Source organism: Salmo trutta, chromosome 20 (genome assembly GCF_901001165.1).
Source record: "Salmo trutta chromosome 20, fSalTru1.1, whole genome shotgun sequence".
Taxonomy (NCBI): Eukaryota; Metazoa; Chordata; class Actinopteri; order Salmoniformes; family Salmonidae; genus Salmo; species Salmo trutta.
The window spans coordinates 52,958,071-52,983,630 of NC_042976.1; the positions used below are offsets into that span (position 1 = coordinate 52,958,071).

General features: G+C 41.4%; 1 protein-coding gene and 1 long non-coding RNA gene across 5 annotated transcripts; one reads left to right on the forward strand and one right to left on the reverse strand.

The window, feature by feature from the left end:
* Window positions 1-3,189: 3,189 nt before the first annotated feature.
* On the reverse strand, window positions 3,190-8,519 carry LOC115156234 (uncharacterized). The gene is made up of 2 exons (XR_003868210.1): window positions 8,032-8,519; window positions 3,190-3,980 (listed from the first exon to the last, which is right to left on the reverse strand). It is a non-coding gene; the product is annotated as an uncharacterized LOC115156234 (long non-coding RNA).
* gpr183a (G protein-coupled receptor 183a) lies at window positions 6,582-25,199 on the forward strand. 4 transcript variants are annotated; one of them, XM_029703670.1, is made up of 2 exons: window positions 6,582-6,679; window positions 23,136-25,199. In XM_029703670.1, exon 2 carries the CDS (start codon window positions 23,169-23,171, stop codon window positions 24,267-24,269), a length of 1,101 nt encoding a protein of 366 aa, XP_029559530.1. In that variant the 5' UTR covers window positions 6,582-6,679; window positions 23,136-23,168; the 3' UTR covers window positions 24,270-25,199. The 4 variants fall into 4 exon arrangements, 3 of the variants coding, with proteins under 3 accessions (XP_029559530.1, XP_029559528.1, XP_029559529.1); XM_029703668.1 differs by lacking the exon at window positions 6,582-6,679 and adding an exon at window positions 16,948-17,573; XR_003868209.1 differs by lacking the exons at window positions 6,582-6,679; window positions 23,136-25,199 and adding exons at window positions 18,186-19,440; window positions 20,559-21,201.
* The last annotated feature ends 361 nt before the right edge of the window (window positions 25,200-25,560 follow it).

Below are 25,560 nucleotides of genomic sequence, written 5' to 3' on the forward strand. Positions count from 1 at the left end.
ACAACAAGTCATGCCGTGTAAGAACCGTACACAACAAGTCATGCCGTGTAAGAACCGTACACAACAAGTCATGCCGTGTAAGAACCGTACACAACAAGTCATGCCGTGTAAGAACCGTACACAACAAGTCATGCCGTGTAAGAACCGTACACAACAAGTCATGCCGTGTAAGAACCGTACACAACAAGTCATGCCGTGTAAGAACCGTACACAACAAGTCATGCCGTGTAAGAACCGTACACAACAAGTCATGCCGTGTAAGAACCGTACACAACAAGTCATGCCGTGTAAGAACCGTACACAACATGTCATGCCGTGTAAGAACCGTACACAACAAGTCATGCCGTGTAAGAACCGTACACAACAAGTCATGCCGTGTAAGAACCGTACACAACAAGTCATGCCGTGTAAGAACCGTACACAACAAGTCATGCCGTGTAAGAACCGTACACAACAAGTCATGCCGTGTAAGAACCGTACACAACAAGTCATGCCGTGTAAGAACCGTACACAACAAGTCATGCCTGGTAAGAACCGTACACAACAAGTCATGCCGTGTAAGAACCGTACACAACAAGTCATGCCGTGTAAGAACCGTACACAACAAGTCATGCCGTGTAAGAACCGTACACAACAAGTCATGCCGTGTAAGAACCGTACACAACAAGTCATGCCTTGTAAGAACCGTACACAACAAGTCATGCCGTGTAAGAACCGTACACAACAAGTCATGCCGTGTAAGAACCGTACACAACAAGTCATGCCATGTAAGAACCGTACACAACAAGTCATGCCGTGTAAGAACCGTACACAACAATTCATACTGTGTAAGAACTGCCTTCCTCAGACTTTTCACCTCTTCTTTAGCCCCCTGAGCCCATTGACTTTGGTTGCTGATATTCCCTCTCAAAAGCAGCTCCCAATGTCCCCTCATTGTCCCTAAACAATACGCTAGCCGGTCCCATTCGGTTGATACCTTTACCAACAATGGCGTGTTGCCCTATGTCCCTTCCACAAAAATAGTAAAATGCTAGAACCACAAGTCACCATGTCTTTCCAGGACACTTGCAGTAACAACAAATCTTCTGCAAGAGGACCAAACAGTTGGTGGTTAAGAAGCGCTACACCAATTTCAGCAGAGTCTTATCCAGCTGGCCGTTCACCGCAGACAGCACAAGCCCATTCGCGATCCTCTCAGCTTCCCAATACAACCATGCCGAACACAATTGACAGAGTACCGAAGCCAGATAAAGGACCATGGCTCTGTTTACATAAGCAGACAAAATCGGATATTTTTTCATTTATTAGTCTTTTGACCGATCACATCAGTTCTGAAAAAGATCTAATGTGATTAAGACCAATTAGTGGGAAAAAAATTCTGGAAACCATGTGTTTGATGTATTTGATACCATTCCACCAATTTCGCTCCAGCCATTACCACAAGTCAGTCCTCCCCAGTTAAGGTGCCTCTAATCTCCTGTGGTAGTACAGGGGTCACCAACTGTCACGTCCTGACCATAGAGAGCTCTTATTTTCTATGGTAGAGTAGGTCAGGGCATGACTGGGGTTTTTTCTAGTAATTATTTTCTGTGTGGGGTTCTAGTTTAGCTTCTCTATGTTTGGGTGTTTGGTATGATTCCCAATTAGAGGCAGCTAGCTGGCTATCGTTGTCTCTAATTGGGCATCATACTTAAGTAGTATTTTTTCACCCTGTGGGTTATGGGATATTGTTTATGTTTAGTTGCCTGTTAACACTGCATTGTCGTCACGGTTCGTTTATTCTTTATTTGTTTTGTATTTGTCTAAGTTTCACTTTAGTCATTAAAATTATGTGGAACTCTACTCACGCTGCGCCTTGGTCCGTTTCTACAAACGAACGTGACAGAATATCCCAACAACAAAGGACCAAGCAGCGTGTTCACCAGGTGAAGGAGTCCTGGACTTGGGAGGAGATCTTGGATGGTAAGGGATCCTGGACGTGGGAGGAGATCTGGGCCGGAAAGGATCGCCTTCCATGGGAGCAGACGGAAGCAGCGAGGGAGCAACAACAACGACACCGGTGTTCGCGACCACGAGGGAAGCCCGAGAGGTAGCCCCCCCAAATTGGCACACGGGGTGGTTGGCGGAGCCAGGGTTTGAACCAGAGCCAACTCCTCGTACTCACCGTGGGAAGCGTGTGACCGGTCAGGCACCTTGTTTTGTGGTGATACACACGGTGTCTCCAGTGCGCATCCACAGCCCGGTGCATCCTGTGCTAGCTCCCCGCACTTGCTGTGTGAAAATGGGCATCTGTCCAGGACGGGTTTTGCCGGCTCTGTGCGCCTGGTCTCCAGTGCGCCTCCTCGGTCCAGGATATCCTGCGCCGGTTCTACGCACTGTGTCCCCAGTCCGCCTTCACAGCCCAGTGCGTCCTGTGCCAACTCCCCGCACTTGCCGTGTGAAGGTGGTCATCTGTCCAGGACATGTTGTGCCAGCTCTACGCTCGAAGCCTCCAGTGATGATCCATGGCCCGAAGCCTCCAGTGATGAGCCACGGTCCGGAGTCTCCAGCGACAGGTCTGCAGTCCGGAGCTTCCGGCGACAGTTCCCGGTCCGGAGCTTCCGGCGACAGTTTCCGGTCCAGAGCTTCCGGCGACAGTTTCCAGTCCAGAGCTTCCGGCGACAGTTTCCAGTCCAGAGCTTCCGGCGACAGTTTCCAGTCCAGAGCTTCCGGCGACAGTTTCCAGTCCAGAGCTTCCGGCGACAGTTTCCAGTCCAGAGCTTCCGGCGACGTTTCATAGTCCGGAACCTCCAACGACAGTCCACAGTCCGGATGTGTGATAATGTGATTTACCCAAAGATCTTTGCTGACTTTTTGTCTATTTCTCTCATTGATCAGGATCAATGACTGAGAAGACTTGAATTAGACACGATGGCAGAGCCGATGGCAGGCTGGATTTCAAGCAGATGACTCACAAGGAGCTGAATGGCAGATGGATCATGACAACACCCCTCCCACAGCTTTACAAGTATTCCCTGAACTTTCTGTATGTTTGTTTGGAATGGCAATTTAATTTCGACCAACCGTAGTGATGGCGTCTTTGTCCTCGATTCGGGGAAATAGGAGTCTCATAAAATGTCAGTGTCCAGTTACAGGGGGTCAGTTTGAATAAAGAACATGCTCCATTATTACAATAAATACTTTTTTTTCTCCATGAAGTTATCAAACAATATTGTGTAGGCAAAGGAATTATGTTTCTGTATCTAGAATCCACTCAAGGAAGAAGCCCAGGCAAAATATTGTCTGTTTGAAATCCTATCTTGCATCATGCCTATAATTTTGTGAGATTGAAATGCATACATGGTCATAATCAAAACCAATGTTAACCCTCGTCAATTACATTACGTAACTAGCTAGTAAAATTATAACAAGTTAGCAGGTACAAGGCATACTAGTTAGCCAACACCAGTCACATGCTAAGGTTTGCTGGTAAACCTAGCTTTAGGTGGCTAGTAGTAACATTGTAGCTTGCTGTTTAGTAACTAAAACAACTAAAAAAAGATGAGAAGAGCTCTGATTTTAAAACCTCTTTTTAGTCATAGATATGACTACCGGTCTCTAGCTAAGTTACCAAGTTACCAGTAATGGCTAACAAAATTCTATGTTACTCCAGATATTGTGATTTAACCAATCTGTAGCTAAGAGAACTGGTGATCAGCAGATGATGGGTGAGGTGGTCATGATGAAATTGCCATTCCAACAAAACATACAGAAAGTTCAGGGAATACTTGTAAAGCTGTGGGAGGAGTGTTGTCATGATCCAACTGCCATTCAGCTCCTCGTGAGTCATCTGCTTGAAATCCAGCATAATGTCTAATCCCTCGAGAAGGATACAGTTCACGGGATACAGTTCTGCTACAATGACACATGCAGGCAAAGGAAGTGTGTTTCTGTATCTAGAATCCACTGCAGGAAGAACCTTGGGCACCACATGGTATTTTCTATAATACAAAAAAACAAAAACAATTATACCGTACTGTACAGTTTGAACAACAGTTGATCCGTGCCAGCATAACATCAACATTAGGTTAGACTAGTTGAACATGCATACATGTGCACAGATTACATTTACAACAATATCTAGCGTAATTTAAAAAAGGGGGTCAGAGCATGAAGCACCGTCCAACATAATTTGTAGTCTTTCAGAGACTGGAAAAAATGTTTCTGCTTGAATATTTAGCAATAAAATCTCCGATAGGAACATCGCTGAAAGACGTCCAATGGCTTTATCGAACAAGGACAACCATATCTTCATGTACAAAAACGTATTGTGCCGCCTTTGTGAAATACACCCTATGATGCTTCAAGTGTATCATTCAGCGCACAAATTCCTGTCCTGCCTTCCTCCTGGGCAGTATTGTGTGAAACACATCTCACTGTCCTAGCAATACTTAATAGATTTATGAAAACAAGCCCAGATTCCCCCAGGGTGAAATTTGCCTTTAAGGTGGCACTAGTGTCAAACACACATTAGTTTGCTATTTCCTCGTGAAAACACTGGCGCACTGGCATTTTCCAGCCCTAACATCAGGTTCGGCAATTTACCTGTCTAACATCAGCACCCTTACATTCAGATGGGAGGGGTTGATTCTGCTATTTACCTGTCTAAAGTCAGCACCCTTACATTCAGATGGGAGGGGTTGATTCTGCTATTTACCTGTCTAACGTCAGCACCCTTACATTCAGATGGGAGGGGTTGATTCTGCTATTTACCTGTCTAACATCAGCACCCTTACATTCAGATGGGAGGAATTGATTCTGCTATTTACCTGTCTAACATCAGCACCCTTACATTCAGATGGAAATGTTTGAGGCATGTCCTTAAAAACATGATCCAAAGTGTTAATTTCAGCCAGCACTGGTAGGGATATTTAAGACCAAAAGCATTTTTTACGTAGTTATTACACATTGATTACACTATCACTCGTATTTCATATGTAACAACCTTGTTTGACATGATCTCGTCTAAATATGGCATGATTCCACCAATTGTAACCTTCTGCATCACTTTCAAAGAGGAACTTTTATTTTGAAGGCAAACCGCAAATTCCACTATTGTGCCTAATCCTTATTGGGGTTACCTTCACAACACACAACCCGGCCCGTTGGAGCCTCATTAGTCAGATGAAGTTAGCTGGCTGCTTATAACGTTAGCTTTTGGCAACAGGGTTAAGTAGCTGGCTAGCTATTTATTTTCATGAACTGAAGTTCATGAAATAGGTGAACAACAAGTTGCAACCTAGCTAATACTTACAAGGATTGCTAAATCATTGTTAAGAATAATGAAAATGACTGCAGTTTCTACTGGTCATAGTTTTTAGGCTGGTTGTATTGGTGCGAGCTAGGTAACGTTACCAAGCTAAAGCTAGCTACCCAGAGGTTGCGTCGATCAAATGAGGCTTTATTACCAACGCAGTATTGTAAATACATCGTTCGTGGCCGGTGTTTGCTTGTTTGCAGATTTTTTTGTACACCTTTGGCAGTGCTACTGGTAGTAGTGGTGACGCTTGGTTTGCTGACATGTCAAATTAAGCGTATCTAACGCTTCAAATAGTGTTATGTATCCTTTTTGACACGCACAGACCCAAGCGGCGTTCCATAGGTTTTAGCCTTAACGCCAATAGGTTATGGCATGACTTTTGACAGCGGAAACGCAGGCTATCCAGCCGTGAAGCACACTGCCCATATGCGAATTGAACAAGAGTAGGCTAATGTGCTTTTGGTGCCCATATACTTCATATTCAGAAACATTAAAAACGAATTTTTTTTTTTTAAACCAAGCATACTATCCTCTCACTTAAGGCTTTTTTTGTCCTGCTCAAAGTAATCGTGATGTAGTCAAGACTGTCGATAAGTGTTTTGGCTCCTGAGACCACTAGCGGTTCTGGGGGCAGTGCCCCGTGACAACAATTTTGGACCCCCTTGTGGCCCCCCTAAATGTGGAGTATGAAATAATTTTTACATAAGATTTTTGCTATCGTTCTTTTTTTACATCCGTTATTAGACAGTGGCAACGATGATTATTATGAACATGGTCTTTTGAAGAAAACGATATGACAACAATAACGTCTAATGTAACTGGCGCAAGCTTGACCCCCCCCCCCCCCCCCCTCCAGTTGAAACGCTCTAGAACCGCCTGAGACCACTTGGAAATAAAGTTTAATAACCAAACCGTTATTAAAATATAAAGTTTGAGATCAGTAAAACAGTGAGCTGACATTCCCTTTTTACGCATTGGCTATGACCATCATGAAAACTCGGTCAACCTCGTATTTCGAAGTTATCTGTAACCTGTAACAATTGCTTGTTTTCCATTGAATATGTTCAAAAACCAAGCCCTACCTTAAACTCTACTATAACGAAAGCTGGTTCAACAGCAATGCGTGTCTTTTTATCCTTGTGATTTTATGATGTAATTTCCTTTTACATGAATGTATTGTTGTTGTTAAAACAGATTGGTTGAAATAAAATTAAACGAAATACAAGCAATCTTATTAGAATGTATCACCTTCCTGGTTTTACGGTTACAACGTCCGTGGCGCGCATGCAATGCAACATCTGGAGATGTGTGAATGTGCTCTATAAAATGGCTCTGATCATTTTTTAATAAAACATAGGTCTATTTGGGAGCAGTATAACGGTGAGTTGACATTCTCCCTTTCTCTTTGATCTTGGTCCAGCTACTGAGTAAAGTTTGGATGTGCGTAAAACCCTCCATTGTCTTCGTTTTAACATTATATGCCCACGGGGAGAAATGCTGGTACCTGAAAGTGTGTTATAGCCTTTTTAAAACAAGTTTCCTTTTTTAAACAATTTTATTAGAATTATTCGTTCTATTTTTAGGCCTTATCGATAATTAATGTTATCTTGCTTATTGACAATGTTTGGCATGTCAATGTTCAGCCATAATGACATTTACAGTAGGCCTACCCTTATATCAGTGTGAATGCTATTGAAGCCATGCAATTACTTAGAACAATGTGGACTGCAAATGGGTTCAAGTTAACGTTTTTTGCAAAGACAAGTCTACATGTTGTTATTTCGTTTCTGTAAGATATTTAACAAACTATAACAGACTAACATTGGAATGGGAGTTGATTCCAAGCGATACATAAAATACCATACATACACAACTTGAAGCAACCACATATTTAGCAATGGAGCACGTTCTGATTGGCCAGCGAGGGGCTTTGACACACCCATAACTTGCTTATTCATCAAGACCAGGCCTTTTAGCGCCAACACCAGCAAGTGCAAGTATAATTGTGTTAATGAAAATAGCGAAAATATCTCTGACACACCCCTGAACCTATAGCGCTACCGCCAGCGGTTAGATTTAGCGTTACATTAGGGCTCTATTTTAACAGAACTAAGTTTGAGAGAAAACGAATACTACTTGAACTGAAATCTGAGGTAGATATTGTTTTCCGATAAGGTTGTTGAAACTACGTTGTTACATAATGATGACTGCTGATGTAACAGGAAAATAAGTCCGTTGGTCTTTCACATGCCCAATGGTTCTCACTAAGGGGACCCGAGTTATGCGTGCATAAATGGAACATAATTCCCTTTTTGTGAATTTTTCTATACCCATATTCTGACCATGAGGTAACGCATGTTTCAGCCAACCATTCGTTCTGGGTGGAGATCACAGATATGTAGATGTGCAGAGATGTCTACGGATACGTCATAGCCTGATTATTCAACCAACTTTACGCGCAATGAATAAGGTCGAGCAACCTGTCTGTTCCAAGTGGAACAACATCTACTTATTTATTTCCGATACAAATAAGACCATTCTCCATTAACTGTAGTTAATTAATTGGTTGGAGCTATAGATAAGAGCTATTTAAATGAGTAAGCAGTTTGGATAAGAGGATTGTAAATATACATTATAATTGTTTTAGATCTATTTTACCTTATGATCGCTGTTTTGCCCAACCATTCATATGTCACCAAACTGAAGCATATCAACATATCAACTTTACCTACCTTTTCCACAGTGATGTTTATGAAATGTGCCATTGTGCAGAAGTTGCATTGTACCCATGGCCGTTTAACTTGAAAGGATGAAGCTTGGCGAAGCAAGCCAAATAGGTACATGTGAGAATGTGATGACAATGCAAAGTATTGCAAAATGACAGCCGCGCCAAATTGAACCTTTGGGCACTCCAATATTTTCATTTTATACCCCCGACTTGCTATGTTTCCCTTTTCTATCATGTTAAATATTAGCCACTATCAGTATCGACAGTAGGCCTAATAACCACACATATTTAACTGCCAATGTACTGTTAGCTCCCTTGGTATAGACTACATTTCTTATTCAATTTCATTATATTGTTTCGTTACCTTGTTTCGTTACCGCAGTACTTGACTGTGTGATCACAAAGTTCCATAGTCAGTGAGGGGTATTGTACACTATTCTCCCTATTACATACTGAATAAAATCAAAACGTAACATGCAACAATTTCAAATATTTTACTGAGTTAAAGTTCATATAAGGAAATCAGTCAATTGAAATAAATTCATTAGGTCCTAATCTATGGATTTCACATGACTGGGCAGGCGGGTTTATGCCAGACAGAAATACTCCTCATTTGTCTGTGAACACATTTTTTAAGAAATAACCTTTTTGTGCATATGGAACATTTCTGGGATTTTGTATTTCAGCTCATGAAACATGGGACCAACACTTTACATGTTGCATTTATATTTTGTTCAGTTTAATTCTATTAATAATTTTTTTCTTGCATAAAGCCCATTTTCCACGAGTGCCTAGAAATCATGAAAAATTCCCTAAACCTACATATTGTGAGAAATTGGTGTTTTTAAATCTAGGCATGGGTTCTGAAACTGAGCTAAATATGAATATATTTTGCTGACTATATTTCATTGATCTCTATTCTGAACGCGTTCTCCATAAGCTACATACAAGTTGTACGTTATGATCGCGGGACACAAATATAAAACCAGTTATATGGCAGCAAACTGAAGCATATCAACATATCAACTTCCCACAGTGAAGTTTACGTAGCCTAGTGGTTAGAGCGTTGGTCCAGTAACCGGAAGGCTGTTGAATTGAATCCCCCAGCTGACAAAGTAAAATTCAGTTGTTCTGCCCCTCAACAAGGTAATTAACCCACTGTTCCCCGGTTGGCCCTCATTGTCAATAAGAATGTGTTCTTAACTGATTTGCCTAGTAAAATTAAACACTTCTGACCTAACTTGCAGGGATGAAATTGAGACCCAAGCTTCAGTATGCGAAAATGACAGAAAGAATAGTGCCTGATTTACAGAGAAGATTTCTAGAATGTTTTAATTATATTCCCTGACTTTTCACTGTATTTTTTACACTTTGTATCATGTTAAATATTAGCCACTATTGGTAGCCACCGTCAGTTATACCCACATATACTGAGCATACCAAACATTAGGAACACCTTTCTTCACTTCCCTGCGAACAGCCTCAATTCATCAGGGCATACTGTATACTCTACAAGGTGTCGAAAGTGTTCCTCAGGGATGCTGGTCTATTTTGACCCCAATACTTCCCACAGTTGTGTAAAGTTGGCTGGATGTCCTTTGGGAGGTGGACCATTCTTGATACACATTGGAAATTGTTAAGCCTGAAAAACCCAGCAGTGTTGCAGTTCTTGACACAAACCGGTGCACCTGGCATCTATTACCATACCCCGTTCAAGAGCACTTAAATCGTTTGTCTTGCCCATTCACCCTCTGAATGGCACACATACACAATCTATGTCTCGGTTGCCTCAAGGTTTAAAATCATTATTTAACCTGTCTCCTCCCTTCATCTACACTGATTTGAAGTGGATTTAACAAGTGACATCAATAAGGGATCATATCTTTCACCGGGAGTCACTTGGTCATTCTTTGTCATGTAAAGAGCAGGTGTTCTTAATGTTTTGTATACTCGGTGTATAACGGCCACTTTAGTGTTAGTTTAATGACATTTCGCTTCATTCTATTACATCATTAGTTTACCTTTCCTCTGTGGTTGTTCCTGATGATCGCTAGCAATAGTGGATCATATTAGGCTAAGGTATTACAAGTCAAGAATCAGAACCGGGAACAAAAGTGATATATACTGTTCCCGAACAGAAACTTTATTTTAAAAGCATGGGAACCGGTTAATAACATTATTTTATGTTCCATGCCAATTTTCCCAGTCCCACAAAAAAACACAACAAAGTGCCTGTGTGTAACAGTATAGCTTCCGTCCCTCTCCTCGCCCCAACCTGGGCTCGAACCAGCGACCCTGTGCGCACATTAACCTGTTATGGATAGGGGGCAGTATTTTCACGGCCGGATAAAAAACGGACCCGATTTAATCTGATTATTACTCCTGCCCAGAAACTAGAATATGCATATAATTATTAGCTTTGGATAGAAAACACTCCAAAGTTTATAAAACTGTTTGAATGGTGTCTGTGAGTATAACAGAACTCATTTGGCAGGCCAAAACCTGAGAAGATTCTGTACAGGAAGTACCCTGTCTGACCATTTCTTGGCCTTCTTGATCATCTCTATCCAAAACAGGGGATCTCTGCTGTTACGTGACACTTCCTACGGCTCCCATGGGCTCTCAGAAGGCGGCAAAAAGCTGAATGGTGGCTTTGCAGGCCCTGGCTGAAAAACATTAGCGCGTTTGGATAGTGGTCAGTCAGAGTACTATGAGACTGAGGCGCATGCACGAGTCGACTCCATGTTTACTTTCTCTCTCTTTGTACTAAAACACGGTTTCCCGGTCGGAATATTATCGCTTTTTTATGAGAAAAATGGCATAAAAATTGATTTTAAACAGCGGTTGACATGCTTCGAAGTACGGTAATGGAATATTTAGAATTTTTTTGTCACGAAACGCGTCGGGCGCGTAACCCTTCGTCACCCTTGGATAGTGTCTTGAACGCACTAATAAAATGCCGCTATTTGGATATAACTATGGATTATTTTGAACCAAACCAACATTTGTTATTGAAGTAGAAGTCCTGGGAGTGCATTCTGATGAAGAACAGCAAAGGTAATAACATTTTTCTTATAGTAAATCTGACTTTGGTGAGGGCTAAACTTGGTGGGTGTCTAAATGGCTAGCCCTGTGATGCCGGGCTATGTACTTAGAATATTGCAAAATGTGCTTTCACCGAAAAGCTATTTTAAAATCGGGCATAGCGAGTGCATAGAGGAGTTCTGTATCTATAATTCTTAAAATAATTGTTATGTTTTTTGTGAACGTTTATCGTGAGTAATTTAGTAAATTCACCGGAAGTGTTCGGTGGGAATGCTAGTTCTGAACGTCACATGCTAATGTAAAAAGCTCTTTTTTGATATAAATATGAACTTGATTGAACAAAACATGCATGTATTGTATAACATAATGTCCTAGGCGTGTCATCTGATGAAGATCATCATAGGTTAGTGCTGCATTTAGCTGTGGTTTTGTTTTTTGTGACATTATATGCTAGCTTGAAAAATGGGTGTGTGATTATTTCTGGCTGGGTACTCTCCTGACACAATCTAATGTTTTGCTTTCGTTGAAATCGGACAATGTGGTTAGATAAAGGAGAGTCTTGTCTTTAAAATGGTGTAAAATAGTCATATGTTTGAAACATGGAAGTTTTTGGATTTTTTAGGAATTTCTAATTCGCGCCACGCCCTATCATTGGATATTGGAGCGGTGTTCCGCTAGCGGAACATCTGGATGTAAGAGGCTAGGCTGGAGATACACAACACTAGTGCTAACATTGACCACAGTAACATACACCAACCCTTCTTCAAAGGTTAACAGAGCCGTTTCAACTAACAGGCCTGCCGGGAAATGGCTCTCGCCATTGTCTAGCTCGAGTAAAACTGCTGATGGTGTGCAGGCTGCTGGGTCCTCATGTCCCAGCCGCTATACTGAGATACCTCAGCATGTTTACAAGAGATCCTGATAATGGAAAACACCAGTGTCACACTTTTATGATAAACGTTCATAATTGAATCATCGCGTGTACAGTAGATATCGCTATATCATTGGTCTTACATAGTCGCTCTTGATATTTACCTTTTGTATTTTATGTGCTTTTATTGATAGGATAGATGAGGACAGGAAAGACAGGAGGAGAGTATGTCAAACAGGCAGTGGACTGGACACAACCCCACACACGACACTGCACTAGCACTACACATTAGACCAAACAGGCCACTTTGTCTTGCTATTCTGTCTATCACATTAAGCTACTCGACTTGGTGAAAACGGATCTCATTCTCTGCTATTTGGACATCAATGATTTAGCACTGCCACCTTAGATGTGATTCAATGGTCATATAGTAGAAAGTACAGAGAATGGGCATCCCATTGATACAATATGACATTCAGTGATATTTGAAGAGCAAAACAGTCCTATAATTTTCCCCTTCAAAAGAAATGTTCATATTTGAAGTGTGAAGGGGGCCTTACAAGTGGCTTCTTCTCTGGTTGTCACTCGCAGACCAAATCATCAGGTGGTGAAGACTGAAGTAGGGCAAATGGAACTGTGTCATCTCTAGACTCTTTGGTGAGGCCAGATGGTATCCACTAAGGCAGAATATCCTCAAGATATTTTGGGTTCTGATGGTGTACAACAGTTGAACTAAGCTCATATTCTTCAACAATAAATGGGTAAATATAATTAATTTAAATGTCAAAAAATGTATATACCAATTGCAGATTGACATTTTAAATTAATTTGGTAAATCTTCTCATGCTTAATCAGCTAATATGGCAGCTTAAATAATTTTTACCACTATGCTGTCATTGTAGCACCAGTCGGAGTAGTAATACCAATGATGGTAACACCAATAACACATTTTTGGCAATACATGTTTTTCTAAAATGGAGGCCACAGATGCTCAAATGTCAGATCTTGAACCCTTTAAAAATAGTTTACTAGTGATATGATTAATCATTTTGCTTACAATGTAATTTCCCTTAATTTAAATTGATTAACCCCAATGACACTTTTATTTAGAAACACCACCTAGTCAATGGCTCCCGAGTGGCGCAGCAGTCTAAGGCACTGCATCTCAGTGCAAGAGGTGTCACTACAGTCCCTGGTTCAAATCCAGGCTACATCCGGCCGTGATTGGGAGTCCCATAAGGCTGCATAAAATTGTAAATAAGAATTTGTTCTTAACTGACTTGCCTAGTTAAATAAAGATTTTAAAAAATGCAATTAATGGAATCCTCGTGAAAGTCTACACATCTCCTCTTCACATTTAGATAGACACACTAGCTGACAATTTCAGCCATAAGAACATTAGTGAGGTTGGGTACCGATGTTGGGCGATTAGGCCTGGCTCGCAGTCGGTGTTCCAATTCATTTCGATGGGTCAAGGCTCTGTGCAAGCCAGTCAAGTTCTTCCACATTGATCTCAACAAGCCATTTATGGATGGACCATGCTTTGTGCACGGGGGCATTGTCATGCTAAGCACGAAAGGGCCTTCCCCAATCTGTTGCCACAAAGGTTGAAGCACAGAATCATCTAGAATGTCATTGTATGCTGTAGCGTTAAGATTTCCCTACACTGGAATTAAGGGGCCTAGCCCAAACTGTGAAAAACAGTCCCAGGCCATTATTCCTCCTCCACCAAACTTTACAGCTGGCACTATGTATTTGGGCAGGTAGCGTTCTCCTGACATCTGCCAAACCCATATTCATCTGTCAGACTGCCAGATGGTAAAGCATGACTCATCCCTCAAGAGAATGCATTTCCACTGCTCCAGAGTCCAATGGTGGCGAGCTTTACACCACTCCAGCTGATGTTTAGCATTGCACATGGTGCAACGTAGCGGAGTTAGTGTTCATCATGATTTTAATTTAGTAAAGAACACTACACAAAACAAAATGAGAAAACTGACAGCCAAACAGTCCTGTCAGGTGCAAAACACTCAACAGAATCAATTACCCACAAAATCCAAAGGAAAAACATGCTCCTTATGTGTGACTCCCAATCAGCAACAACACTCTACAGCTGTGCCTGATTGGAAGCCACACGGCCAAAATCAATGAAACAAACCAACATAGAAAAATGCACATAGAACGCCCACCCAATGTAACACCCTGGCCTAACCAAAATAAAGAACAAAACCCCCTCTCTATGGCCAGGGCGTTACACTTGTGTGTGTGACTTATTCCACATTTTGTTGTGTTACAGCCTGAATTCACAATTGATGAAATACATTTTTTTCTGGGTAAGTCTCTAAGCGATTTCCACACCTGGAATGTGCAACATTTGTCAATTATTCTTTTTAAAATACTTCAAGCTTTGTCAAATTGGTTGTTGATCATTGCTAGAAAACCATTTTTAGGTATTGTCATAGATTTTCAAGCAGATTTCACTCAAAACTGAAATCCAGCCACTCAGGAACATTCATTGTCTTCTTGGTAAGTAACTCCAGTGTAGATTTGGCCTTATGTTTTAGGTTGTTGTCCTGCTGAAAGGTGAATTCATCTCCCAGTGTCTGGTGGAAAGCAGACTGAACCAGGTTTTCAAGCATACCCATAACATGATGCAGCCACAGCTATGCTTGACAATATGGAGAGTGATACTCAGTAATGTGTTGTATTGGATTTGCCCCAAACATAACACCTTGTATTCAGGACAAAAATATAATGGCATTGCCACATTTTTTGCAGTAGTGCTTTAGTGTGTTGTTGCAAACAGGATGCATGTTTTGGAACATTTGTATTCTGTTCAGGCTTCCTTTCACTCTGTCAATTAGGTTAGTATTGTGGATTAACTACAATGTTGTTGATCCACCCTCAGTTTTCTCCTATCATAGTTAGAAGGATGCCTGTATCTTTCTAGTGACTAGGTGTATTGATACAACATCTAAAGTGTAATTAATAACTTCAACATGTTCAAAGGGATATTCAAAGTCTGCTTATTTTTTTTTACCCATCTACCAATAGGTGCCCTTCTTTATGAGGCATTTGAAAACCTCCCTGGTCTTTGTGGTTAAATCTGTGTTTGAAATTCACTACTCAACTGAGGGACCTTACAATTATCTGTATGAATCCATTTGAAATTCAGGCTGTAACACAACAAAATGTGGAAAAAGTAAAGGGGTGTGAGTAATTTCGTGAAAGAGAACACATACCAAACCACAAAACCAGAGCTTTACTGCGAAGGCAAAAAACAGAAAAAATAAGAAAATGTCAGTGATTGTCAAGATATGAAACAGATTGAGGGGGTAATGAACACACACGTGGCTGAAACCACATCCTGTCAAGGGCACACCCCGGTACCAAGAGAACTTACAATGTACCAACATTACTATGGTGCCTTCAGAAAGTATTTACACCTCTCAACCTTTTCCACATTTTGTTGTGTTAAAGCCTGAATTTAAAATGGATTACATTTTTTCTTTTTTATTACTGGACTACAAATACCCCATAATTTCAACATGGAATCATCTATGAATTACATTTTTTTTTTTATTAATTAAAAAGAAAAAGAAGAAATGTCTTCAGTCAATAAGTGTTCAACATCTTTGTTATGGCAAGCCTAAATAAGTTCAGGAGTAAAAATGTGCTTAACAAGTCACACAATAAGTTGCATGGACTCACTCTGTGTGGAATAATTGTGTTTAACATGATTTTTGAATGACTACCTCATCTCTGTACCCAATAAATACAATTATCTGTAAGGTCCCTCAGTTGAGCAGTGAATTTCAAACACAGATTACACCACAAAGACCAAGTCGTTTTTCCAATGCCTCACAAAGACGAGCACCTATTGGTAAATAGATTTTAAAAAAGCAGACATTGAATATCACTTTGAGCATTGTGAAGTTATTAATTACAATTTGGATTGTGTATCAAAACATCCAGTCGCTACAAAGATACAGGCGTCCTTCCTAACTCAGTTGTTGGAGAGGAAGGAAAGCGCTCACGGATTTCACCATTAGGCCAATGGTGACTTTAAAACAGATACAGAGTTTAATGGCTGTGATACGAGAAAACTGAGGATGGATCAACAACATTGTAGTTACTCCACAATACTAACCTAATTGACAGAGTGAAAAGAAGGAAGCCTGTACAGAATACAAATATTCCAAAAAATGCATCCTGTTTGCAACAACACACAAAAGCAATACTGCAAAAAATGTGGCATAGTAATTATCTTTTTGTCCTGAATACAAATTGTTATGTTTGGGGCAAATCCAGTGCAACAGATTACTGAGTACCACTCCCCATAATTTCAAGCATAGTGGTGGCTGCATCATGTTATGGGTATGCTTGTAATCGTTAAGGACAAGAGAGTTTTTCAGGATAAAAAAGAAACGGAATGGAGCTAAGTGCAGGAAAAATCCTTCAGGGAAAAACCTGGTTCAGTCTGCTTTATACCAGACACAGCAGCACAATAACCTAAAACACAAGGCCAGATCTACACTGGAGTTGCTTGCCAAGAAGACAGTGAATGTTCCTGAGTGGCCGAGTTACAGTTTGACTTAATTCTGTTTAAAAATGTATGGCAAGACCTGAAAACAGTTGTTTAGCAATGATCAAAAAACAATTTGACAGAGCTTGTAGAATTTTTTTTTAAATTATGAGAAAATGTTGCACAATCCTGGTGTGGAAAGCTCTTAGGGTTACCCAGAAAGACTCACAGCTGTAATCGCTGTCAAAGGTTATTCTCACATGTAGTGAGTCAGAGGGATAAATACTTATCTAATCAAGATATATTATTTCTTTTTTCATGATTTTTTAAAACAAATATTTAAAAAATCATCCTACTTTGACATTAGAGTATTTTGTGTAGATCGCTGAGAAAAAAATTACAATTAAATCCATTTTATTTCCACTTTGTAAAGCAACAGTGTTGAAAAAGGCAAGGGGTGTGAATACTTTGACGGCAGTGTATGAACAAAAGAAACACCTAATGATTTTGAGGGCGAGCGTATAGCAACATTGAACACTTATTGATCAGTTATCTATCATATGTAGCTAAATTGACATTCACCATTAATTCATAATTATTAACATATGGGCAATCTGTTTGTTATTCTAAAAGAGATGGTTAACAAAAATAGTAAATTACTAAACTAAATCTGAGATAAAGTTCCCTGTCTATATTCTGTACAATATTCAAAATAATGTTAAAAAATGACCGTGTAGATATGCAATAGCTTGTGGGCATCAACAAGTGACACTTTCACTAACCAAGAAAGGGAGAGAGAAACAGAGACATGGGGGGTGGAGGGAGAGAAAGCAGGAGAGAGAGAGAGAGAAAGAGAGAGAGAGAGAGAGATCCACAAACTCAAGAACATAACAGCAACACAAAATATTATAATGTCACTATGGTTACAAGAGCCTGCCCGCCCCTCAAACATAGTTCTCTATTTGTCACTGTGTCACTCTGCTCTAAAACCCTGGGGGAACCTGGTCTCTGCTGAACTCTGAGAGGACAATTGTCTCGTGCCAAGGAGGAACTATCCTGCTTTACTCTGACACTTTGGAAGTATGCAATAATACAGCTGGTTTTGGTAAGTGCACATTTGTGTTTTGGTTTCTTCAATTGTTGATTGTCTCATTATTTCAAGTAAAGCATTTATTTGACTTGACATTTAGGTAGAATTGGGAAAGTATTGGGAAGCGAAATTCTAAACCCAAAAATTGTTCCAAAACAAAAGTTGCAGTATTGAGGACTGTAAACTATGGCTAACAATATTTTGTTCTCAGGTTCAATGTACAATTCATTAATCATGATTAGGTTCACATCATCAAAACAACTTAGGCAGCTCATAACCAAGGGCACACGCTTGAGACCTGGCTGGTGTACCAGGCCAATTTAGAACTTAGTAATATATAAATAAAAATGTAAGCAGGTGGCTCACTGATACTGAAGCTATATAATTAAATGTTTCACACTGTGGCTCAAATATCTAGTAGTTAAGAGGTTGGGGTCCTTAATGCTTAAATGACTCATTCTACACAAAAAAAGGGTTCCAGAAGGGTTCTCCAGCTGTCCCCATAGGATAACCCTTTTTGGTTTCAGGTAGAACCCTTTTTGGTTCCAGGTATAACTATTTTGGGTTCCATGTAGAACCCTCTGTGGAAAGGGTTCTACATGGAACCCAAAATGGTTCCACCTGGAACAAAAAAGATTCTACCTGGAACCAAAAATGCTTCTTCAAAAGGTTCTCCTATGTGGACAGCCGAAAAACCTTTAAGATTCTAGATAGCACCTTTTATAACACCTTACTCTAATGCTGTTACCATGTTCTTACTCCAGACAAAAGGCTATAGCACTTCTGCAAATACTTAAATATATATATATTAGAGAGAAAAAAACTTGTGTGAAAGTTGTAATTACAGATCACAATGAAATACAGGCCTGAGCCCTTGGATTTGGCCTTGTGTTAATGAGTCAGGAAACATAGTTTATTAAAAACTTCACTGTGGAAAAGGTGATGTGTTGATATGCTTCAGTTTTCTGCCATGAGACTGGTTTCACAATTGTCTCCAGTGTAACACTGGGGGGTCAGTAAAGGCTTGCTGCTCCAGACCATAAACAGATCTGGCCTAGGCCTGTCTTTACCGGGGTCAGGTCTACGGCCGAGTAACGTCTGGTAGGTTCCTGTCCCGTTGGGTTGGATATCCCTCTCCGTGCTGGAGGGCTCTGCAGGTCAGCTCTTGCTGCTCCAGACCAAAAACAGATCTGGCCAAAGCCAGGATTAACAGCTACCACCCAACCTCCAACCAAATTATATTCAGGTGTGTAACTAGGCTCTTACCCTTCCTGGCCAGCAGATGTAGCCAACGAGCAGGAATATACCGACCATCACACACCCACCCTCTCACTCCATCACCACAGCGATCATACAGTAAAATAAATATAAAACATTTGTAATTTATATCTACAACCCCCTTATCCAAACGGCTCACTCATATACTGAGCTCTTATTAATAGAGCTTATCATTTTGTAAATTACAGTGCATGGAGAATGGTGTTATTTCTATCCGTTTTTCCACTTGGATCCGACAGGTTGCTCAACTATTCATAATTTAATCGCGTGTAAAGGTGGTGGAATTATGAGGGAATTAAGTCAAGGTCAGAATCTGTAGACACACTTCCACCACACATTCATTTCTTTGATGTCCACCCAAAATGAATAGCATGCTATTCTCATGTTTAAGTTCAAGGTCAGAATATGTGTAGAGAGAAAGGTGCATAAAAAGGGAATTACGTTACATTTCGTATGCTTCACTCGGGTTGGAATTCCCCCCTATCTGCTTTAACCAAGACAGGAGGCTCACACAACAACTCTGAGGCCAACGGTTTTTATGGATGAATCAAGAGTTGAGGTTGAATATGTTTCTCAGCATTCTCATCCAAAAACCTGCAACAAGGTGAGTAAAACGATGCCTGGCTATTTCTCTCCAACTTGTTGCCTGTATATAGCCTATAAAAACAGTCACAAAAATGTACCCACAAGGGCAGTTACAATGTTGTCTGATATGTGGCACCAGCAATCTAATATCTATGAAGAACACTAGCCAAAATGACACATGATGGCAGGCATATATGATTTAATAAAAAAATTATATTCTGTTTTCAAATAAGTCTACATCAGATCTATCATTATGGTCTGTCAGATCTATCTTGGCTAGAATTGTTATATTGTAGTCTACCATTCCTGTTTACAATTTCGTAGTAGTAAGCCTAAACAGTGTAATTCTCTTTAACCAAGAGTATATCAATGGAGGCTGGTGGGAGGAGCAATAGGACGACGGCTCATTGTTATGGCCAGAATGGAATAAATGGAATGGTATCAAACGCGGTGGCCGACAGTTCGCTGGTTCGAGTCCCCGTTTTGACTTGGTGGGAGATCTGTCGACATGCCCTTGGGCGGGGTGCTTGACCCTGGTTGCTCCTGTGGACAGGAGATGGTTAGTTGTCTGAATGTAATGTAAATGTTGATCGGCTTCCCTGCAGATAGATAGTATGTTTTAATATTCCATTTAAAAAATTATAATTACAAAAGAATAACACATGAAATAAATGTACGAAAAAAGTATGCACTGTAAGTTGCTCTGGATAAGAGCGTCTGCTAAATGACAAACATGTAAATGAAAAATATGGAAACCACGTTGGAGTGTTCCATTGATTCCATTCCAGCCATTACAATGAGCCCGTCTTCCTATATCTCCTCCCACCAGCCTCCACTGGAGTATATGGGCTGTTCCAAGGGAGGCACAGTGGTGGATGACTGTATTTGAAGGCTGGGCTGACAGAGTGGAGAGCGAACTTTAGGATGCGGAAGACAACATTCCTCAGTCTATGTGATATTCTTCATTCTGCTCTTGACCAGTGTCATTACAGGAAAGCACTGTCTGTGGAGCAGCCTGTTGCCATTTATCTGTGGAGGCTTGCCACTAATGTAGAGTACCGAACAATCTCGTTATTGTTCGGTGTAGGTGTGTCAACTGCATGTACAGTCACTAATCAAATTGCCATTCTCATCCAGGAGAAAAGGTTACACCTTCATATCAAGACACCAACCGAGGCTGAGTTCAGAGACATAGTAACAGATTCCTGGACCATCAACCAGGATTACGTCAATGCTGTGGAGCAATCGATGACACATATACCCATCATAGCACCACCACAAGACAAGTGGGACTTTTATAACAGATAGAGGTTTTACTCTTGGTCCTACAAGGGGTTGTAGATCACAAATTAACTTTTTCGGACATCCACATTGGTTGGGTAAGCACAGTACATGATGCCCGTATGCTGGCCAACTCAGCACTGTTTACCAAGGGTCAGGAGGGCAGACTACTCCAAAGATGGACTGAGACCTTTCATGGTGCGAAAGTGCCACTTATAATATTAGGAGATGCCGCATACCCACTTCTTCCAGGGCTGATGAAGCCCTACTCATAGAGCATTCACACCTGTGTAGATCAACTTTAATGAGAGGATCAGTAGTTCTCACATGACTTTAGAGAGGGCTTTTGGTCGACTGAAGGGAAGATGGAGGTGTTTGCTTAAACGCAATGACTCTCATATTGACATAATGAACAGACTAATTACGGCATTCTGTGTGCTGCATAATTTTTGTGAAATTTATAATAAGTCTTTTGAGGAGGATGAAGTACAACAAAGAATTCCCAGCAATGCAACTGGAAGGGAGCACCTGGCACCATCTCTACGGTAAAGCATGGGGGTGGCAGCATCAAGCTATGGGGATCTTTTTCAATGGCAGGGACTGGGAGACTAGACAGGATCGAGGGAAAGATGAACAGAGCAAAGTACAGAGAGATCCTTGATGAAAACCTGCTCCAGAGCGCTCAGGACCTCAGAATGGGGCGAAGGTTCACCTTCCAACAGGACAACAACCCTAAGCACACGCTCAAGACAATGCAGGAGTGGCTTCGGGACAAGTCTCTCAATGTCCTTGAGTGGCCCAGCCAGAGCCTGAACTTGAACCCAATCGAACATCTCTGGAGAGACCTGAAAATATCTGTACAGTGACACTCCTCATCCAACCTGACAGAGCTTGAGAGGATCTGCAGAGAAGAATGGGGAACTCCCCAAATACAGGTGTGCCAAGCTTATAGCGTCATATCCAAGAAGACTCGAGACTGTAATCACTGCCAAAGGTGCTTCAACAAAGTACTGAGTAAAGGGTCTGAATACTTATGTAAATGTCATATTTCAGTTTTTTCTTTGTCTTTATGGGGTATTGTGTGTAGATTGAAGAGGAAAATAAACAATGGAATCCATGTTAGAATAAGGCTGTAACGTGACAAAATGAGGAAAAGTCAAGGGGTCTGAATACTTTCAGAATGCACATAAAGTGTAATATTGGGATGCAATCTCAACTCTATATCTGTTTTAAGACTACCAAGAAACAATGTTTGTGACACAGATTTAGCCCCCTGCAGTAAAAGGTTAAATAGCCTTTTGTCCCCTTACGTTCACAAATATTCCCATAAACGACTGTATTTGGAGGGTGTTTGTCAATTCCACCAATTTCCCAGATCTCCAATAAGGTATCAGTTTCACAGAAAGTTCATGTCACCCCTTTGCCCTTATTTGATCTCATTTTGTTGTACCTTAGCTAATTAAGCTGATTAACTTAGTTAATTGTATGTCAAGCTAACGTTAGCTGGCTAACAAAAGTTTAATGACCAACGGAAAATAACAAAAATCCCTTGGTTGCAACTTTATATGTTAACGTTTTTGCATGCGAATATCAGCAAAGGGTGTTGCCGCGTCACAATACCTGGTACCCTGGTCCTGGATCTTGGACCCACAGCCTGGGCAGGGTCCAGGATATGTGAAAGTGCCCATAGAGTGTAGGGATGCAGACTTCCCAGTGTATGAGTGCCCTGTAGGGATGTAGACTTCTTAGTCTGCCTTTCAACACAAATATTTTCCTGTGATGTGACCACCGCAGGTGTGTGCAGTGGAATGGGTCATTTAGCATGTACTTTATGTGCACAAAACATTATGAACACCTTCCTAATTTTGAGTTGCACCCTCTCTCCCTTTTACCCTCAGAACAGCTTCAATTTATTAAGGCATTGACTCTAAAAGGTGTTGAAAGCGTTCCACTGGGATGCTGGTCCATGTTGACTCCAGTGCTTGTGTAGTTGTGTCAAGTTGGCTGGAAGTCATTTGGGTGGTGGACCATTCTTGATACAAACTGGAAATTGTTGAGCGTGAAAGGCCCAGCAGCGCTGCAGTTCTTAAAAGAAACCGGTGCACCTGGCACCTACTACCATACCCCGTTCAAAGGCACTTAAATATTTTGTCTTCCCCACTCACCCTCTGAATGGCACACATACACAATCCATGTCTCAATTGTCTCAAAGCTTAAAAATTCTTCTTTAACCTGTGTGGATTTATCAATATGTGATTGTAGCTTTCACCTGGATTCACCTTGTCAGTCTATTTCATGGAAAGTACAGTTGTTCTTAATGATTTGTACACTCAGTGTACATCCACACCCATTCAGTATATAGTGACGTGTACTACTAACTGCAAACATGAACATTTTGGCATTGACAAAGCTGCATTTTTCTTATTTCTACAGATATAGCTAGATTCCCTCTCCACTGGCTCCAAGATGCAGGTGATGAGGACCTTCAACCAGCCTCCAACCTCCAGCCATCCAACCCCCACCCTTAATGACTCAGACACCTGCATTACCCTGTACAACCACCGGGGGTATGCCCGAGTTCTCATGCCCCTCTTCTACTGCATCGTCTTCTTCGTGGGGCTGCTGGGCAACGCCCTGGCCTTCCACATCATCCGCCCCAACGTGAAGAAGATTAACTCCACCACGCTCTACTCTGCCAACCTGGTCATCTCCGACATCCTGTTCACACTGTCACTACCGTTACGGATAATCTACTACGCCCTGGGCTTCCACTGGCCCCTGGGGGAGACCCTGTGTAAGATCGTGGGGCTGATCTTCTACATCAATACTTACGCCGGGGTCAACTTCATGACCTGCCTCAGTGTGGACCGGTTCATTGCTGTTGTCTTGCCGCTGCGATTCGCACGCTTCCGTAAGGTCTCCAATGTCCGGTACATTTGCGTCGGGGTGTGGTTGCTGGTCTTAATGCAAACTCTGCCCCTCCTCTCCATGCCCATGACTAACGAGGAACCTGATGGCTTCATCACCTGTATGGAGTATCCCAACTTCGAACCGGTGCCCAACATCTCCTATATCCTGATTGGCGCCGTATTCCTAGGCTACGGAGTCCCCGTGGTGACCATCCTGGTGTGCTACTCCATACTGTGCTGTAAACTCCGCCTCGCCGCCAAGGCCAATCAGCTGACGGACAAGTCGGGGCGCAGCCAAAAAGCCATCGGGGTGATCTGCTGCGTCTCCCTGGTGTTTGTGGTCTGTTTCAGCCCCTATCACATCGACCTCCTCCAATACATGATTCGAAAGCTGATCTACACACCAGACTGTGCTGAACTCATAGCCTTCCAGATCTCCTTACACTTCACTGTCTGTCTGATGAACCTCAACTCCTGCCTGGATCCGTTTATCTACTTCTTTGCCTGTAAGGGTTACAAGACGAAGGTGCTGAAAATCCTGAAGAGGCAGGTGAGCGTGTCCTTCTCTAGCGCAGCACGGACATTGCCCGAGGGGTTGTCCAGAGACGTCAGCGATGGTAATAAGATCCACCTCAACAGCACCAGAAACAAAGAGTGAGAGAATGGTGAAAGGTGAGCCGACAACCAACCAACAGACTGGTGAGCCAAAGACCAGCCAACAGATTGGAGAGCCAACAACCATCAATCAAACCGGTGAGCCAACGATCAGCCAACAGACCGGTGAGCCAATGACCAGTCAACAGATTGGAGCGCCAACAACCATCAATCAGACCGGTGAGCCAACGATCAGCCAACAGACCGGTGAGCCAATGACCAGTCAACGACCAGTGAGAATGATGAGCTAATGACCAACAGTTTAGCAGCCAACAATCAGTTACAACAGTGAGCCAGAAACCAGCAAATTGCCAGAGGATCTCTGAGGAGAACTATAAATGTATAACTGATTACAAGTTTAAAGAGGCATCTCACACCCTCTGGAAATAGAGCCACTGATCTAGGACAGCCCAGGTAGCAGACTGTTTCTGCATCCAACAAAGTGCTTGCCTATATATTGATAAGTTGATCAAAAGCAGAAACACATAAACACATAAGAACATTATTAAACAGCATGGCCACTTGCATGAGAAGATGTCTTGAAATGGACAGCTGAATATTACTTAATAGTTTCAGAGACTCTGACCAAAGAATAGAAAGGTTTGGAACATTACAATGCTGAGGAATTAAGATTATAAACAATGTTGATTGTACTTTTTGTATATGCACTTATTGAATTATTCTTCAAAATAACCTTGTGATTATTGATAAATGTAAAATATTTCAACACCATGTACTAAATGTAACCATGTCCCTCAATTCATTGAATCAGGATCAATGACATTTTTTACGAAGATGTTCAAATGTATGAATTAGTTTGTTCACAATGAAGGTTTCCCTCTGTTTTTGATTAGTGTGATTGTTGTATGTGGCTATCAAACCATGTTATTTTAAATAAATAAGAAATATAAATAAATTATCCCATGGTGTTCAAGGTCATGTGTTATTTCTCAGAAAGATACAATGAATATCCGTCCACATTGGTAATGTTGACCTGACTTCACTTTAGGCCCACAACGCTTGCCCAACACAACGCAGTAACTTTGCTGAGCCCCAAGAGGGCAGTGTTACATAGAATACAGTAGAAAATGAACTTGTAAAGTAGATTGCAAACGTAGATTGATTGTTATATAGCACGATTGTGTCCTTTGTTTACTGGATGCTTGTTTGTAAAGTCATTTCTAAATTAGCCTGGGGACATGCCTAAGAAAGTTGAGGGTATGTTTTATTAGTTTGGAATGATCAACCCACATAGGCCTACATTTGTCTGTCCACCAAAACATTTACACCTGCTA